Source organism: Microcaecilia unicolor, chromosome 5, assembly GCF_901765095.1.
Source record: "Microcaecilia unicolor chromosome 5, aMicUni1.1, whole genome shotgun sequence".
Classification (NCBI taxonomy): Eukaryota; Metazoa; Chordata; class Amphibia; order Gymnophiona; family Siphonopidae; genus Microcaecilia; species Microcaecilia unicolor.
Window position 1 is genome coordinate 363,740,663 of NC_044035.1, and position 17,762 is coordinate 363,758,424.

Below are 17,762 nucleotides of genomic sequence, written 5' to 3' on the forward strand. Positions count from 1 at the left end.
TGATTAGAGTGTATTACAATAAGCTTTAAGTCCTCTTCTCCCCTTCCCTGCTCACTTCCCACCTGAACAAAGCACTTCAGCCTAGTCAAATTGGAATATACCAAGATGAAAAATGTGGTACTGAAATGTCATTTTAGATACTTACAAAAGAAGATAATCTTTTTCTAAGGTAATTTGGGGTATGATGTTCAGTTCCACATTTCATCTCTGGAGTCTGTAAGCACCTGAGATGTTACAGGGAGGAGGAACTTTTTTCACGGGAGGCATGCTTGTTCACATAATCGAAAAGAAACTTTGGCACATCAGAAAGACATAGCAGATTAACAGTACGTTAGGATAAAGTTCCTACAGGAACTATGCTCTCCTCGGAAGAGTAGCTGTTGGGGGCAAGAGAAGAATCCTCTGCAATGTAGCATTTTCCATTAAGTTAGCCAGGTGGTCCATAAAAGCAGCCAGATGACTGGCCCATTCAGAAGGTCCTGGGAGAACTTTCACTTTGTACCTCTCTAGAAATTCCATTTGTCGTGGGGAAGGGTGTAGCAGTGGACATGTAGACCATTACTCCCCTCACCTGATGTGAAAGCGGTAATGCCACTAAAAAAACAGATGTAGCCCAAATCAGCAGCACTTATCTGCCTATTAGACTTTATTGCTTAGTAGCTGTAGCTCCTAGAAGGTATTTCTCTATCTGTGGACAAGTCTAATAATCAGTTCCTTGGTATGGATGCTCTTTGACTGATAAAGTCTTAACATTGTGTGAGCATAAATTCTAAGAGTTTCTTCCACTTGTTTACACTTTCTCTTGTCTTGTTTGTATTCTACGATTAGCTGCACTTTCTGCTCACATATTGTCTCTTACAGGGATGGTGAAACACATCACTGGTGGGTATAGGGTAGCTTATCATCCATATGGTCCAGATGGCGAGACTTATGAGATTGACTTCACTCCCCCCTTCCGTAGAATCAACATGATACAAGAGCTTGAAAAAGCACTGGGAAGAGTTCTCCCTGCTACGGACCAGCTTGAGACAGAAGGTAAGAGACGGTGTTTTGACGTTGTTCTAACCAGTTAAGTTGTATCCTTTTGCATTTTCTAGAACTGATGCAAATCCGGTGCCATTTCCAGGTTTTGTTGGTTTTAGTGGGACACAGATCGTATGTAATAAGCTGTTTCTAGACCAGAAAAGCAGTGATCCAAAGATTACTTAGGACCTGGACAATAGCAGCTTGCCTACGTGTGCCATTCAGAACTCAGTGTCTAGTGAAAAGACCATTTCATGCACCAGAAAGAAAGCAACCAGCCAGCCATTTGGCTTCAGTTTATACTTGCACCAGACAGGTTTGGGGATTACTTTAACTCCAAGAGCTATGTATTAAAGAAAAGATGCTCGCTGGGTGACATCAGCTCCTGCCTTTCAAGTGACTGACCAACGCACAGATAACAACAAGACCAGAGAGACAAAAGGGAGAAGTAAGTGTTGCACATTGTTCCTTTCCCATCTGGGGCTGTGTCCTGGCCGGAGCTACCAGGACTGGGTGATTCGCTGGTTGATTTAACATCAGCTACGGCCCTTTATCTGACTGGGTGGCTTGTGCCCCTTGAAGCTCCATGAGGGGAGCTGTTAGGATTCTTCTATTTTCTTTTACAAGAGAATGGGTGATACACCAACAAGTATTTTTACTATTCCCTTTACGACTGTTCACGAGAGACATGCCAGGACATGTCTGTGTGAGATGTGCGATTCAGTGTTGCTGACTGTGGCTCGTAAGGGTGATAGAAAGAACTCCGCTGCTGGAACTACTGATTAATACACAGTCTGCAGTGAACAGAACTACTTGTGATTTCCAAAGTTGTGGAGATACAGTAACATCTACATTTTGTTCACCTCCTAAGGGAAGAAAGTGGGGGGGGGGGGGGGGGGGGAGAGAGGGGGCAAGGGGGGCAGCCGTTGTCTGCACTAAATATTCTTGGAGGCAATTATCTGCTAAACTCTCGGAGGCAGTGGATAGGTTGTTGCTGTGTGAGGAAGGGGGTATTCAGGTAGTGATTGTTTTATAAGTGCCTCTGGGGATTTCTATTATTTAGTTTCATTCAATTTATCTGAATTGATGATGCTGTCAGCCTGTGAATGCCTCCAGTATTAGTGGTGGGTGATTTCAGCGTACATATCCTTCCCCATGTCAAACTTGTACAGCACTGCGTAACCCTGGCAGCGCTATAGAAATGCTAAGTAGTAGTAGTAGTAGTATGTGGACGTTACCTCAGATGTCTGGTCACTTTTTTTCTAGCTCATTTAAAGGATTATGGTCTAATTTAGCTCATGCTGCCCTGTAGGAACATGTTAAGTCATGTTAGAGGAAAGCAATGACAAAATATAGTAATGTGATTTGTTATGTTAAGAGAGAACCTATTTTTCTGCCTTAATGCATTCTTCGATGCATGAGACCAAAGAACTTTTTAATGTCATTAACTCCTCGCTTGATGATTAATTTCTTAAGGGATGTAATGATATTTGCCCTTTAAGCAGAGAACAGCTGTTGAACTATTTCTCTCTAAGGTAGAATTTTTACATGCCTCCCAACCACCAGTCCCGCCTCCCATCACCGGCTCTGGTACAGACCGTATAAGTCTGCCCTCCCCTATCCTCGCCTCCCAACCACCACCCCCTCTTCCCCCCAACTGCTCCGCCACCCAATTTCAGCTAAGCTTCTGAGGATCCATTCCTTCTGCACAGGATTCCTCTATGCATATCCCACGCATGTTTGAACTCCGTTACCGTTTTCATCTCCACCACCTCCCGCGGGAGGGCATTCCAAGCGTCCACCACCCTCTCCGTGAAGAAATACTTCCTGACATCTTTCCTGAGTCTGCCCCCCTTCAATCTCATTTCATGTCCTCTCGTTCTACCGCCTTCCCATCTCCGGAAAAGATTCGTTTGCGGATTAATACCTTTCAAATATTTGAACGTCTGTATCAGATTACCCCTGTTCCTCCTTTCCTCCAGGGTGTACATGTTCAGGTCAGCAAGCCTCTCTTCATACGTCTTGGAACGTAAATCCCATACCATCCTCGTAGCTTTTCTTTGCACCGCTTCCATTTTTTTAACATCCTTCGCAAGATACGGCCTCCAAAACTGAACACAATACTCCAGGTGGGGCCTCACCAACGTCTTATACAGGGACATTAAAACCTCCTTTCTTCTGCTGGTCACTCCTCTCTCTATACAACCTAGCAATCTTCTAGCTACTGCCACCGCCTTGTCGCACTGTTTCGTCGCCTTCAGGTCCTCAGATACTATCACCCCAAGATCCCTCTCTCCGTCCATGCCTATCAGACTCTCCCCGCCTAACACATACGTCTCCCTTGGATTTCTACTCCCCAAGTGCATCACTTTGCATTTCTTCGCATTGAATTTTAATTGCCAAACGTTAGACCATTCTTCTAGCTTCTTCAGATCTTTTTTCATGTTTTCCACACCCTCCGGGGTGTCCACTCTGTTGGAAATCTTGGTGTCATCCGCAAAAAGGCAAACCTTACCTTGTAACCCCTCGGCAATGTCACTCACAAATATATTGAACAGAATCGGCCCCAGCACCGATCCCTGAGTCACTCCACTACTCACCTTTCCCTCCTCCGAGCGAACTCCATTCACCACCACCCTCTGGCGTCTGTCCGTCAACCAGTTCCTAATCCAGTTCACCACTTCGGGTCCTATCTTCAGGCCGTCTAGTTTATTTAAGAGCCTCCTGTGGGGAACCGTGTCAAAAGCCTTGCTGAAATCTAAGTAGATGACGTCCATAGCACGTCCTTGATTTAATTCTCCTGTCACCCAGTCAAAGAGTTCAATGAGATTCGTTTGGCACAATTTCCCTTAACCGAAGTGAGGCTTACCGGCCTGTAGTTTCCAGCTTCTTCCCTATCCCCACTTTTGTGAAGAGGGACCACCTCCGCCGTTCTCCAATCCCTCGGAACCTCTCCCGTCTCCAAGGATTTATTAAACAAGTCTTTAAGAGGACCTGCCAGAACCTCCCTGAGCTCCTTCAGTATTCTGGGGTGGATCCCGTCCGGCCCCATGGCTTTGTCCACCTTCAGCTTTCCAAGTTGTTGATACACACTCTCTTCTGTGAACGGCGCTCTATCCACCTCATTCTCAGGTGTACTTTTGCTAGTCCCTCTTGGTCTTTCCCCAGGGTTTTCTTCAGTGAAAACAGAACAAAAGTATCTATTTAGCAACTTGAGCCCACTGGTTTTCTTTTAATGAAACATTTACATTGTCCAGTTCTTCAAGAAAGTCTTTTAGTTCAAGCAAACGCTTTATCATCAAGTAAGTTCTTCCCCAGCTCGTTGCTTGATCCAAAATGGCTCCTTTTCCAGCACGTCTCTTCAGAATAGCATCTGTTTAGGGATCCTGGCTGCAACAGCTACTTGCCTCAACTTGCTAATTAGTGTAGCCGCATGACGATCCTTCAATCCATCTCTTATTGCTAGTTGCAGAGTATGAACAGCACAACGCATATGTTGAATGGTAATAAGCTTAGATGCTTCTTCAGCAATATCATGCAAACTTTCACAGCTTTCTTGAATTGCAGAACTGTCATCTTCTGATATTTGTATGCTGCTTTCTTCATCAACTTCCTTCATTTTTTCAATTGTGCTTCATCAGTTACAATACATAGAATATGTTCCTTTTTAATTTCAAAATCTTCTAAAACACCTTCCACTAACTTCTGCAGATACTCACTGGTATGATGTGCCTGAGTGTCCTTTACTCCTAATGTCCGGGTTATTGTTTTTTTGTTTTCATCAGCAAATCTAACATTAATTGCAAAATAATTGACTCTGTGACGTGTGCATGCATCCATTTTAATAAAGACAAAACGTCCCTTCAGACCTTTTCTTAGTTCTTCCTTCTTACATTTGACCTCTTCAAGTATAAGTTTCCTTATACTTTCTCGTTCCACAGAAACTCCAAGCTTTTTAGCCATTTCTCCATTTAAGCCTAAAAAGGCTGGTTGTGAAACAAAAGATAGTGGTATACTATTCTTTACTGCCATTTCAATGATGTGGTTTTTGAATTTTTCTGGTGTCATTGTTATAGTAACTTTGTCAGCTGTAAAAAATCTTGATAGTTGTGTCTGGCCTCCAGTAGATTTCTGATCTTTTATTGACCCTGAAGTAGATGGAATGTTTTCATTGCTATCTTTCTCATTCACAGCTTCTAACACTTTAGGATGGAAACGCTGCAAGTGTCTTTTTAAATTTGATGCTCTTGTAGGTGCATTTTTTTCATAACCACTGAAACTGCTAATTTTTGCATGACATGCTTTTTCACCATCATCATCTTCTATAATACATTGACATACATAATGTTTCCCATCTGTTGATATTGTAAAGTGTTCATAAACAGCAGACTTTGTCATGTTTCCTGACATTCTTTTTGCCATTGTGAATGGTGTGCCACTTCCACTAAAATATAAAGCTCTTCTTGCAGAGAGAGAGGAAGTTGGGTGGAGTCTCTCTGCTGCCTTATCTGTGTGTGCTGAATGATCTTCTCTTGGAGCTTAAGTTCACTGTGGGGTCAGAGAGGAGGTGCTCTACAGCAGGTCAGTAAATGCAAAGGGAGACTGAGCAGAGGGAAGCTCTCCAGCAAAATAGTTCAGCTGGACTTCACACTAGTGAAACAACTAGTACTAAGCTTTATTCACAGCAGAGAAGTACTTTATTCAAATGTATGAGGAGTCGGAGTCGGTACATTTTTGCCGACTCCAACTCCGACTCAATGTACCCAAAATTGCTGCTGACTCCGACTCCACGACTCCGACTCCACAGCCCTGATTTCGTCAGGGTACTGTTGAGTCTATCCCCTTTCACCTACGTACTATGTCCCCTCATCCCAGAGCTTCCTTTCAATTGAAAGAGACTCATCTCCTATGCATTTATGCCACGTAGCTATTAAAATGACTCTATCATATCTCCCCTCTACCACCTGTCTTCCAAAGTAGACATATTCCAGCCGATATTCACAACTTAACCAGCTAGGAATGGCTCCTGGCCAGTTAAATAGCACTTCGCCGGCTAAGTGCTAATATTTTGCATGAGAGAGCCAGTTATGTCTCCTGAATATTCGTGCATAGCAGTTCTATAACACATGATATAACCAACTAGCTGCGAATACTCAGCGCTTCGTTGGCTAAGTTTAATGGCCAAATCGTGCTCCTTAAATAGCAGGCCTATCTATGACCGCTATAAACTTAACTGGCCAGCACTGAATATTGACTTATCCAGTTAAGTTTAAGCCTGCTAAAAACAAAACCAGATATTCAGTGACAGTCACTGGAGACAGCCTGGCATTGAATAACCAGGCTCAGCGCCGATCTTGGCATTTAGCCGGCCTGCCTCCCGCAAGCTGAGTATCGGCCATATTGAGATTTTTAAGTCTGTCCCCATACGTGTTATGACGAAAACCACTGACCATTTTAGTAGCCGCCCTCTGGACCGACACTGTCCTGTTTATATCTTTTTGAAGGTGCATCTCCAGAAGTGTACACAATGTTCCAAATGTAGGGGAGATGCGAACACTGGGAGTAATGCTGGAAAAGGGGTGACATAGAGCAGGGAGCCATGCTGGAAGAAAGGGGAGAGGAGGACATGGGATGGGAGGTAATACTGGGAAAGAGGAGAGCTGGGAGCTCAGGGTTAATGATGGAAAAGAGCAGAGATATGGGGCCTTCCAGAAATCACTGTTGTAAACTAGACACCAAGGGGGGAAGCTGTCAGCGTGGGCTACCGTTAAGAAGGGATATTTTACTTTTAAGGGTTAGCTTTATGCATTTGGTTCTCTTTGGCTGATTTTATATATGACTGGTACTAAGTCTATGTATTGGGTTATAAATAGTTAATTTGTTGTTTTTCTTCCACCTTTTGTCTTTAGAAGTTGGTACTATTAGACTCTTAGAATAAGTGTTTTCAGTTCTGTTCTTTTATGTTTTTTGTTCTTTTTAAGGCCGGTACTATATATGATCTTGTACAGTTTAGTTCCTGTCTCACATTTTACTTTTTTTCCTATTCCTCTTAGAGTCTGGTACTATTATGGCCCCCAGAGTAGGTGTTATAATTTTTTTTGTAATTGAAAAGAGAACAATACAATGCGCAAAAACTATGTACAGAACAAATTTTTACAATATATAACTACCCATCCCTACTGACCATCCTGCCCCCTCCCCCAACCCACCCTTCAAGAAATACCCTCCCCTATCCATTATTTATTTATTTATTTGCTGCATTTGTATCCCACATTATCCCACCTATTTGCAGGCTCAATGTGGCTTACATTATGTCGCAATGGTGATCATTATTAACAGAGTAAGTAGTTCAGCATATTGTTACAATTTAGGTGCAAAGAGTATCAGGAAATGAAATTAGGGTAAATAAATAATACATAACATATAAGTGGAAGCAGGATAAGATATACTATCCAATATGGTAATGTGATTAAGGTAGACAAATTAAAAGAAATCAATATTGGTTGGTTCTGGTGTAGTTTAAGAGTCAAGTTATTATGGAGGATTCTTTTTGTAGGTCTCTCTGAACAGGTTCGTCTTCAGTAGTTTTCGGAAGGTTGTCAAGTCATGCGTTTATCATAAAGACAACGCATGACTTGACAACCTTCCGAAAACTACTATCATATTCGGTAGTTCATTCCATAATTGCGTGCAGAGGTGGGAGAAGCTGGATGCATGTATGGATTTGTATTTAAGTGCTCTACAATTGGGGAAATGGAGGTTTAAGAAAGTACGCGATGAACTTTTTGTATTTCTAGCTGGTAAGTATTAGTTCTGACATGTATGATGCGGCCTCTCCATGAATGATTGTATGTGCCAAGGTGCAGATTTTGAATGCAATTCGATCTTTCAATGGGAGCCAATGCAATTTTTCTCTAAGAGGTTTGGTGCTTTCATATTTCGCTTTTCCGAATATGAGTCTGGCTGCGGTGTTCTGGGCAGTCTGGAGTTTCTTAATGGTCTGTGCTTTGCATCCTGCGTAGATGGAATTGCAATAGTCCAAATGGCTAAATACCAATGATTGTACCAGTTTGCGGAATACCTCCCTTGGGAAGAAAGGTTTCACTCTTCTAAGTTTCCACATTGCATGGAACATCTTTTTTATAACATTTTTCACTTGATTATCTAGGGTAAGATTTTGATCAATTATAACACCTAGGAGTTTCAGGGTGTCCGCAACAGGAAGAGTGTGGTTTGGTGTTTTTATGTTGGTATAGTTGGTTTTATCTGCATTGCGTCTTATCTGCTTAAGTTGGAATGCATCCACCCATGAGTTCATTATTTGGAAGCTGTGGTTGATTTTGTCTGCAATGTCTGATAAGTTGTTTTTAAATGGAATATATATCGTGACATCGTCAGCATAAATATAAGGTTTTAGACCTAGGTTGGATAATGATTTGGCCAGTGGTAACATCATTAAGTTAAAGAAAATCGGTGAAAGCGGTGATCCTTGAGGCACTCCAAAGTGTCAAAGATCCCAAATGCATAGCTAAGGTAGGTAAGAGATCTTGACTCTGTTGTAACCCCTTGCCCCTCCAGTCCTAATCCTCTATCCCCCTATAACCTCCCTCAAACCCCAGACCCCTCCCCCAAATTAGGCACCAAAGGTCAAAGTGGTTCAAGAGAAACGAATCGTAACTTATTCAATACCAGACTTCTGGCTTAAGGAGAGAGAGAATGTATAATAGGGTTCCAGATGACAAGAAAATGTTTCTTACACTTAGGCATGAAATGGGCTTCTTGGGTCTCCCAAGTCATAATTCCTCCATTCCCATCATTGGAGATGCTCCTTTCATACCCAATATTGAAGTATGCATTTCTTCCTGACCCCGATAGCTTTACGGACAGGCTTCCTCCGCTACCTTGAACACCATAGCTATAATATCTAGTAGGAAGTGCCTTTGGGGTCAAATGGATAGATTGTCATGCGGATAGATTGAGCAAGGAAAATACTTAACAATGTCCTAATCCACTCCCAAATGGAATGGAAGAAATGATTACTTTCCTTGGCACATTTGAAACAACACTGTGTCCACCCTCCCTGCTTTATGCATCTGTGACACTGCAACGTGTGCTTTGTGCATGATCCAATTTTGGCACTGTCTGTTATCTGCTCCATGAATTAATTTGGGAGTCCCTTTGATAATCCTCTCAATATCCCAAGACTCCAAGGAACTACCCAAGTCCTTTTCCCATCTAGCTTCAAGTCTAGTATAATGTTTAGGCCCTCCTAATTGCTACAAGAGTAGGTGTTCAAAAAAAATGGGAAAAAAGACATTCTCTTCTTCTTTTTTGAGTGGAGAATTTTTAAGTTTTTATTAAAATAATGACTTTTGATTAGTTTTACTGCCATTTTATTTTTATTTTGCATTTATTATTGCTATTGGGAATACCATATTTTTATTATGTATTTTAATCATTAGCTTTGCAGTTTGTTTGTTTTTTTTGCCGTTCAGACGTCTGGTGTTTGGGGTTTCTTTTTTTTTTTTAAATTTCAAGCATTGATCACTGTGGTATTAAAAAAAATACATATGTTTGTTTATTGACTTGATAAACCGCCTTTCATAACCCAGAAGGTGGTTTACATAATTACTTTAAAAAGAGGAAAACAGAACTCCAATATTCAGAAAGGACAGAGTGACCGTAGGTTTGAAGAATAGCATAGTAATTGACAAAACACACACACACACACACACACACACACGAAGTTATAAAATCTAAAAAAAACAATTTAAAATCAGAGGCTGTAAAACTCTTAAACCATCCAAGAAATGCCAAAAGTCTGTTCAAATAGAAACGCCTTTAGCGTCCATTCCATATATTCAATGCTACTACATGAATAGTTAGTGTGCTGAATATACCTTGAGTGTTGCATTCAGTTCTGGTCACCGCATCTCAAAAAAGATGTAGCAAAATTAGAAAATGTTCAAAGAAGGGCAACCAAAATGATAACGGGGATGGAACTCTGCTCATATCCAGCAGATTGCCAAGACCTGTCGTTTCTTTCTTTACAACATCCGTAAAATCCGCCCCTTTCTTTCCGAGCACTCTACCAAAACCCTCATCCACACCCTTGTCACCTCTCGTTTAGACTACTGCAATCTGCTTCTTGCTGGCCTCCCACTTAGTCGGTTCAAAACTCTGCTGCCCGTCTCGTCTTCTGCCAGGATCGCTTTACTCATACTACCCCTCTCCTCAAGTCGCTTCACTGGCTCCCTATCCATTTTCGCATCCTGTTCAAACTTCTTCTACTAACCTATAAATGTACTCACTCTGCTGCTCCCCAGTATCTCTCCACACTCGTCCTTCCCTACACCCCTTCCCGTGCACTCTGCTCCATGGATAAATCCTTCTTATCTGTTCCCTTCTCCACTACTGCCAACTCTAGACTTCGCGCCTTCTGTCTCGCTGCACCCTACGCCTGGAATAAACTTCCTAAGCCCCTACATCTTGCCCCATCCTTGGCCACCTTTAAATCTAGACTGAAAGCCCACCTCTTTAACATTGCTTTTGACTCGTAACCACTTGTAACCTCTCGCCTCCACCTACCCTCCTCTCCTCCTTCCTGTACACATTAATTGATTTGATTTGCTTACTTTATTTTTTTGTCTATTAGATTGTAAGCTCTTTGAGCAGGGACTGTCTTTCTTCTATGTTTGTGCAGCGCTGCGTACGCCTTGTAGCGCTATAGAAATGCTAAATAGTAGTAGTAGTACTCCTCTCGTATGAGGAAAGGCTAGAGGTTAGGGCTTTACAGCTTGGAAAAGAGACGGCTGAGGGGAGATATGGTTATGGTATAGAACGGGTACATAAGTATTGCCACTGGGACAGACCAAAGGTCCATCAAGCCTAGCATCCTGTTTCCAACTGTGGCCAATCCAGGTCACAAATACGTGGCAAGATCCCAAAAAAGTACAATACATTTTATGCTGCTTATCCCAAAAATAACAAAAAAAAATGTACACAGAGTGTATAGATGCAAATATAATAACCGTAAGGGCTGTTAACTAAGGTGAGGTAGAGTCTCATATATACTCCACGATAGTATTTCTTTCACTCAACAGGTGAATCACTTATTCGTGTTGACAGGTCCCTGTTTCGTGTTCACTTTGTGAAGGGGGAGTGCCACCAAATCCGGCCACCAAATCCGATTACTGCCTCGAACGTCTGTGTGTGTTTACTCATATGAGTAAGCATGATATTAGTATAACAAGCAAATATTATAAGACAATTCTGGATATATGTGGAGGAGTTCATATTTGTTGATCTTTTTGGTATGCCTTGTTAAAGAGATGGGTCTTCAGTAGTTTGCGGAAGTTAGTTCATAGATCGTTTTTAAGTTGCGTGGCAGCGCGTTCCAGAATTGTGTGCTTAAATAGGAAAAGGTTGACGCGTGCGTTAGTTTGTATTTTAGGCCTTTACAGTTGGGGAAGTGGAGATTGAGGAATGTGCGGGATGATTTTTTAGCATTCCTGGGTGGTAAGTCTATCAGATCTGACATGTAGGCTAGGGCATCTCCGTGAATGATTTTGTGAACTAGGGTGCATATTTTGAATGTGATGCGTTCTTTAAGTGGGAGCCAGTGTAGTTTTTCTCGTAGGGGTTTAGCGCTTTTTTATTTTGCTTTCCCGAATATGAGTCTAGCTGCATGTTTTGGACTGTCTGAAGTTTCTTGGTTATTTGCTCTTTGCAGCCAGTGTAAAGTGCGTTGTAGTAGTCTAGATGACTGAGTGCCATTGATTGTACCAAGTTACGGAAGACGGTCCTTGGGAAGAAAGGTCTTACTCTTTTTAGTTTCCACATTGAGTGGAACATCTTCTTGGTTGTGTTTTTCGTGTGATTTTCAAGTGTTAGGTGTCGATCAATGGTAACTCCAAGAATTTTTAAGGTGTCCGAAATTGGAAGATTCAGTTTTGGTGTGTGAATGGTGGTGAATTTGTTCTTGTTATGTTGGGAGGTGAGTATTAGGCATTGGGTTTTTTCTGCATTGAGTTTCAGCCGAAATGCATTTGCCCATGAATGCATGATTTGTAGACTTTGGTTGATGTCGTTGGAAATTTCCTTTAAATCTTGTTTAAATGGGATGTAGATCGTTACGTCGTCTGCGTATATGTATGGATTGAGGTTTTGGTTTGATAGTAGTTTGGCCAAGGGTATCATCATTAAGTTGAATAAGGTCGGTGAAAGGGGGGATCCCTGTGGAACTCCGCATTCAGGTATCCATGTGGCTGATGTAGTTGAATTAGATGTCACTTGGTATGATCGTGTGGTTAGGAACACCCTAAACCAATTGAGAACGTTGCCTCCAATTCCGAAGTACTCGAGGATGTGTATTAGTATTCCATGATCATCCATGTTGAAGGCGCTGGACATGGATCAAAAATATATGCATTTAACAGCACTGAAATTCATATATAATATAATTCATATAATTCATATCTACTATAATAAAACGCACTCTCAACGTTCGGCAGAAATCTGACGTCACTCCCTGAAGGGTTCGTGGTAGTGAAGCCATCTCTTTCTGCCCATGTCTCCTTGGCCCGCCCTCGCGTCAAACGTAATGACGTCGAGGGCGGAGACATGGCCAGAGAGAGATGGCTTCAACCTACGAACCCTACAGTGACGTCACAGAAAAACAACGTTCAAGGATTCCAAAAGCCCAGCTAACCTCCAACCACCCCTCGACGAATGGCCCCACAACAATCGCGGTCGTCGTCGTCATCAACGCCGCTCCCCCCCTCCACTCACCCCTCTCCGTCTGCCAACGGAACGCAGGCTGGCTCCTCACAACGCCGCTGACCTCCGTGTCAAGGCCCTGCAGCACGCAACAGCTGATCGTTTCCCTTTGGCCCTCCCTCCTTCCCTCCCTGTGGGACATGGAGGGAAGGAGGGAGGCCCGAACGGAAACAATCAGCTGTTGCCTCTGCTGCAGCGCCTTCACACGCAAGTGAAAGGCGCTGTGAGGGCCCGCCCTGCGCACCAACCAACGCTGACCCCCCTCAAAACCCCTGAAACCCCTCCAAGCCCTCACCGCCACAGCAACACACAGTGAGCCTATTTAGCTCACTGTAAACAAGGAAGCCAATTTGGTTGATCTCTGTTTCCACTCTCCTGCCCAGCCGTCATTTCTACACACTCAAAATAAAGCAACCAAACCGGTTCTTTATTCTTCGTCCATCTACAGCTCTTTCATTTGTACCCCTCCAAGCCCCTGACCCCCCTCCAAGCCCACAGCCACTCCCTCACCGCCACCCCCCCCCAAACATTCTCACACACACACACACTGTGTAGCACAAAAAAAACCAAACAAAATTACACGCACCAAAAACATGACCTGAGGAATCCCTCACTTTCAACCCATCACCACAGGAACACAGACCCCCCCTTCAAAACCCCCTCGCCACTCCCTCACATTTCACCATCCACACCCCTCCCCCCCCCAACAAACATTCACACACACACACACACACACACACACTCTCTAGCACAAGAAATGACCGACAACACAAACATAACATGAACGATTCCTCACTTTCACAACCTCAACCCATCTACGCAGACCCCCCTCCAAGCACCACGCCAGTCCCTCACACATCACAACCCCCCTCCCCCTCCCAATAAATACACAAGCTCTACTATGGAGAATCAGCATCTCTTACTCACAACCACACACTCCCCCCCATCATACACACACTCTTCCATGGAGAAACAGCATCTCTCTCACTCACACCCACACACTCCTCCCACCCCCCCTTAATACACAAACTATATCATGGAAAATCAAAGTCTCTCTGTCTCTCACTCACACACACACACCCCCCCAACACACAACATCATACACAAACTCTGCAATGGTGAATCTGGATCTCCGTCTGCCATTTGGCACTGGAGCACCACAAGTAGGCGGCGGACGACCGCAGGGCCCTGCAGAACACCAGGACACTTATGGACAAAGTGGTGAGTTACAGGGGAGTGGGAGAGGGGAGAGAGGACGGCCTGGAACTCGGAGGGGAGGAAAGGAGGGCGTGGGACTCGGAGGAGAGAGAGGAAGACAGCAACAGAGCTGGGGGGGGGGGACCCTTGCTAGCGCCCGTTTCATTTCAGGCAGAAATGGGCCTTTTTTTACTAGTAATACATAATGCCAGCACAATACTAATGAAACATCTAATAAGTACACATTAAAACATTCAAATAGCATAGATATGATGCTTAATGTTTTTTTACAATACAGGTTACCGTATAGCCAAGGGACCAAATACGGATATTTAGATGGGGACAAGAGGGCTGGTGCAGAGTCAGCTGGGATAAATAAATGGGTAGCTAAACTAAAGCCAAGTTCTGTATATGGTTACTCAAGATATAAGGAACTAGGCTAAGTATAAGTCTTCCCAGCACTAACCCCGCCTCCTAACCACCAGCCCCGCCTCTGCCATCCAATCTCCGCTAAGCTCCTGAGGATCCCTTCCTTCCGAACAGGATTCCTTTATGTTTATCCCACGCATGTTTGAAAACGGTAACGGAATTCAAACATGCGTGGGATAAACATAAAGGAATCCTGTTCAGAAGGAAGGGATCCTCAGGAGCTTAGCGGAGATTGGATGGCAGAGCTGGTGGTTGGGAGGCAGGGCTAGTGCTGGGCAGACTTATATGGTCTGTGCCCTGAAAAAGACAGATACAAATCAAGGTAAGGTATACACAAAAAGTAGCACGTATGAGTTATCTTGTTGGGCAGACTGGGTGGACCGTGCAGGTCTTTTTCTGCCGTCATCTACTATGTTACAGTATGTGAAGCAAGCTAGTCCAGGTGCAGAATGGGTGTATAGTCAGTCACCCTATGTATTAAAGACTTGAGAGAAGGGCCAGGCTTTACCTGCTTCCTGAAGTAGCAGTAGTCTCGAGTTATATGCAGCCCCTTTGGGTGTAAATTCCAGAACGAGGGGCCTACTCCTGAGAAGGTTCGCTGGCCGATATCACATCGTACAATTTATTTTGATGAAGGTACAGATAGTGATGCTCTTTGAGAGGACCTTAGAGATCTGAAAGGTGTGGAAGTATTCTGGCCCATTTTGTCTGAGGACCTTGAAAATCAAACAGATTTTTAAATTTAGCCCTGGTAGCCTTTGTAGTTGTTGCAGGAAGGGTGTGATGTGGTCATGCCACTTGCAGCTTTCTATTAGTCGTGTGCTGCAGCATTGTGAATTAGTTGGAGCTGATAAAAACTCGTTTGGTTTGGCCAGTGTACAGGGCATTACAGTAGTGTAGTCATGATGTAATCATGGCATGGACCACTGGTCAGACTTGTCTTTTCAGTATACAGAGAGAGATTTCGTAGCTGCTGTAGGTGATAGAGACAATTTTTGAAAGTTGTTTGAATTTACAGGTTCAGAACGAGTGATGAGTCAAGCGGTATCCCAAGATTCCTGACCTGTGATTTTAGGGGAGTTCATACTTCCCAAAAGGTATTTTGAAGTCAGATATTTGTCCACTTGTGTTTGGCACTCAAAGAATCTGTTTTATTTGGGTTCAGACAGTTTGTTGTTTGCCCATTCCTGAGTTGCAGTCAGTTTACTCAGAGCTGTGGGTAGATCTGGTTCAGTGGCTTTGAGTAGTTGAACATCATCAGCATAGATGTCGAATTTTGTGTTTATGGACTGAAGCAGCTGAGCCAGATGTTTCATCTCCTCTCATGGTCTTCTGCCTGGCTTCTTCATGCAATGTTTAACTAATGTAAAGCACACTGAACACTGGAAAGGGGATTTTAGCGGTATATAAGACCTAATCTGAATTGAATATGAAATAAAATGGGAGACAGTATGGACCCCACAGTTCAATGCCCAAGGTGATGATGTGCTGTTGCTGAAGAGAACTGATTGTCTGTCTGACAAATAGAGTTTGAACCATATAAATATTTATTTGTTTTATTTATTTATTTATTTTAAACAATTCTAACCCGCCTATAACCTATGTGGTTTCCATAAAAACATGCATACCAATATAAAACAACATCTTCAGTGAACAAAAATATTACATAAAGTTCTGCTGTCATAATTTCCAAACCTGTACTACATATCAAAAAAAGGTTTGAACAGAAAGCTGTTTCTTAAATTGCTGGAAACTAGTAGTTAAGCGAAGCTGACCTGAGAAGGCATTCCACATTAAGCCACTGATACCTGTTTCTGTCTGTCTTGAAAGCATGTTATGATCCACAGTGTCAAAGGCTGCTGAGAAGTCCAGCAACACTAGTATCAAGGCAGATCCCCTGTCACGGTTTCTGTGCAGATTATCAAGAAGGGACAGAAGAACAGTCTGTGCTCTGTACTCAGTTCTGAAGCCAACCTGACATGGATCTAGCCAGTCGTTGAGTTGAAAGCAGATTCTGTTCTATAAGGAATGAAACTGGTCAGTAGTTAGTGCATAAGTACATAAGCACTGCCACGCTGGGAAAAGACCAAAGGTCCATCAAGCCCAGCACTCTGTCTCTGATAGCGGCCAATCCAGGCCCCAAGAACCTGGCAAAAACCCAGAATTTAATAACGATCAATGGACTTTTCCTTCAAGCTTGTCCTGGTCAAGGGACCTCTTTTTCAGTAGGGGGGCGCACCATAGCTCTTTTCAATGTTGTTGGCAGCTGCCCTTCCACAAGAGAGGAGTTGGCAATTTTAGTTACCCCTTTAATGAGGCATATGCTCGCTCTTTGTACTGTGTTTGCTGGGCAGGTTGTTGGCTGTAGACCTCTCAGGATTTTATTAACGGCTTCTTCTGTAACCTGGTTGAATGAGTCCCAGATGACTGTGTGTGGCGGGGAAGAGGGAGTGTTCTCCTCATTAGCTGGTGGTAGCTTTGATGGGACTGTCTGTAGGTGCTGATGGAGACCTTTAATTTTGTTGGCAAAGTATGTGGCAAAATCGTTGCTGGTTCTGTTATGGGGTTTGCACTTACATGCTATAGAAATTGCTCACTAATGTTATAGAATAGCAACTAAATGCATTTACACTTGTAACTGCAAATTAGTGCCAATTAATTGCAAACTAGCAGCTAATTTAGTAATTAAGTTGTGCATGGAACTGTAGGTATTCTATAACCTGCTTGCACAATTTTTGCACATTAAGGACTAGATTCTGTAAATGGTTCCCAAAATTGGGCGCCATAAAATGAGCACTGAGCGTTCCTGTATAAACGGTGATCTGCGTTGGGTGCCATTTATAGAATAGTGCATAGGGCTGGGATCTGCACCTAAGGATTTACAGCTACTGAAACCTGGTGGAAATCCTCACACACAAACTAAACACAGACCCCCCCCCCCCCACACCTGAATTTTATAATAGTGTGCACATCTTTAGTGAACGTCCCGATCCACCAGTGCTCCTCTAGTTACACCCTCTTTTTAGTTGTGCATTAAAAGATTTACACACACATCTTTATTGCATAGCATTTAGCAAGATGTGTGTTTAAATACAAATAGTTGCCAGTTAATGACAATTGATAGTTCCCAGCTATTGGTGCTGATTGGCTCATTACTCAAATTGCACGCATAATTTTGAGCATCCGGGGGGGGGGGGAGGGGGGTAAAATTGGGTGGAGAAGACGCTAGAATGAGGGGTGTGAGTGAAATTTTATAGCATGTTGCCTAGATGAAAAGGGCAAGAAAGCACCTGTTTATCTTTATAAAATTACTCAATCAGATTTACGGAAATCTT

General features: G+C 43.1%; 1 protein-coding gene across 2 annotated transcripts in view; it reads left to right on the forward strand.

Annotated features, from left to right (window-relative positions):
• KARS1 (lysyl-tRNA synthetase 1) overlaps positions 1-17,762 on the forward strand; it is a 110,895-nt gene that overhangs the window by 73,129 nt on the left and 20,004 nt on the right. For both annotated transcript variants that reach the window (XM_030204684.1, XM_030204683.1), the window contains one exon: positions 862-1,035. In XM_030204684.1, coding sequence (XP_030060544.1) covers positions 862-1,035 — 174 coding nt within the window. The remainder of the gene's footprint in view (positions 1-861; positions 1,036-17,762) is intronic.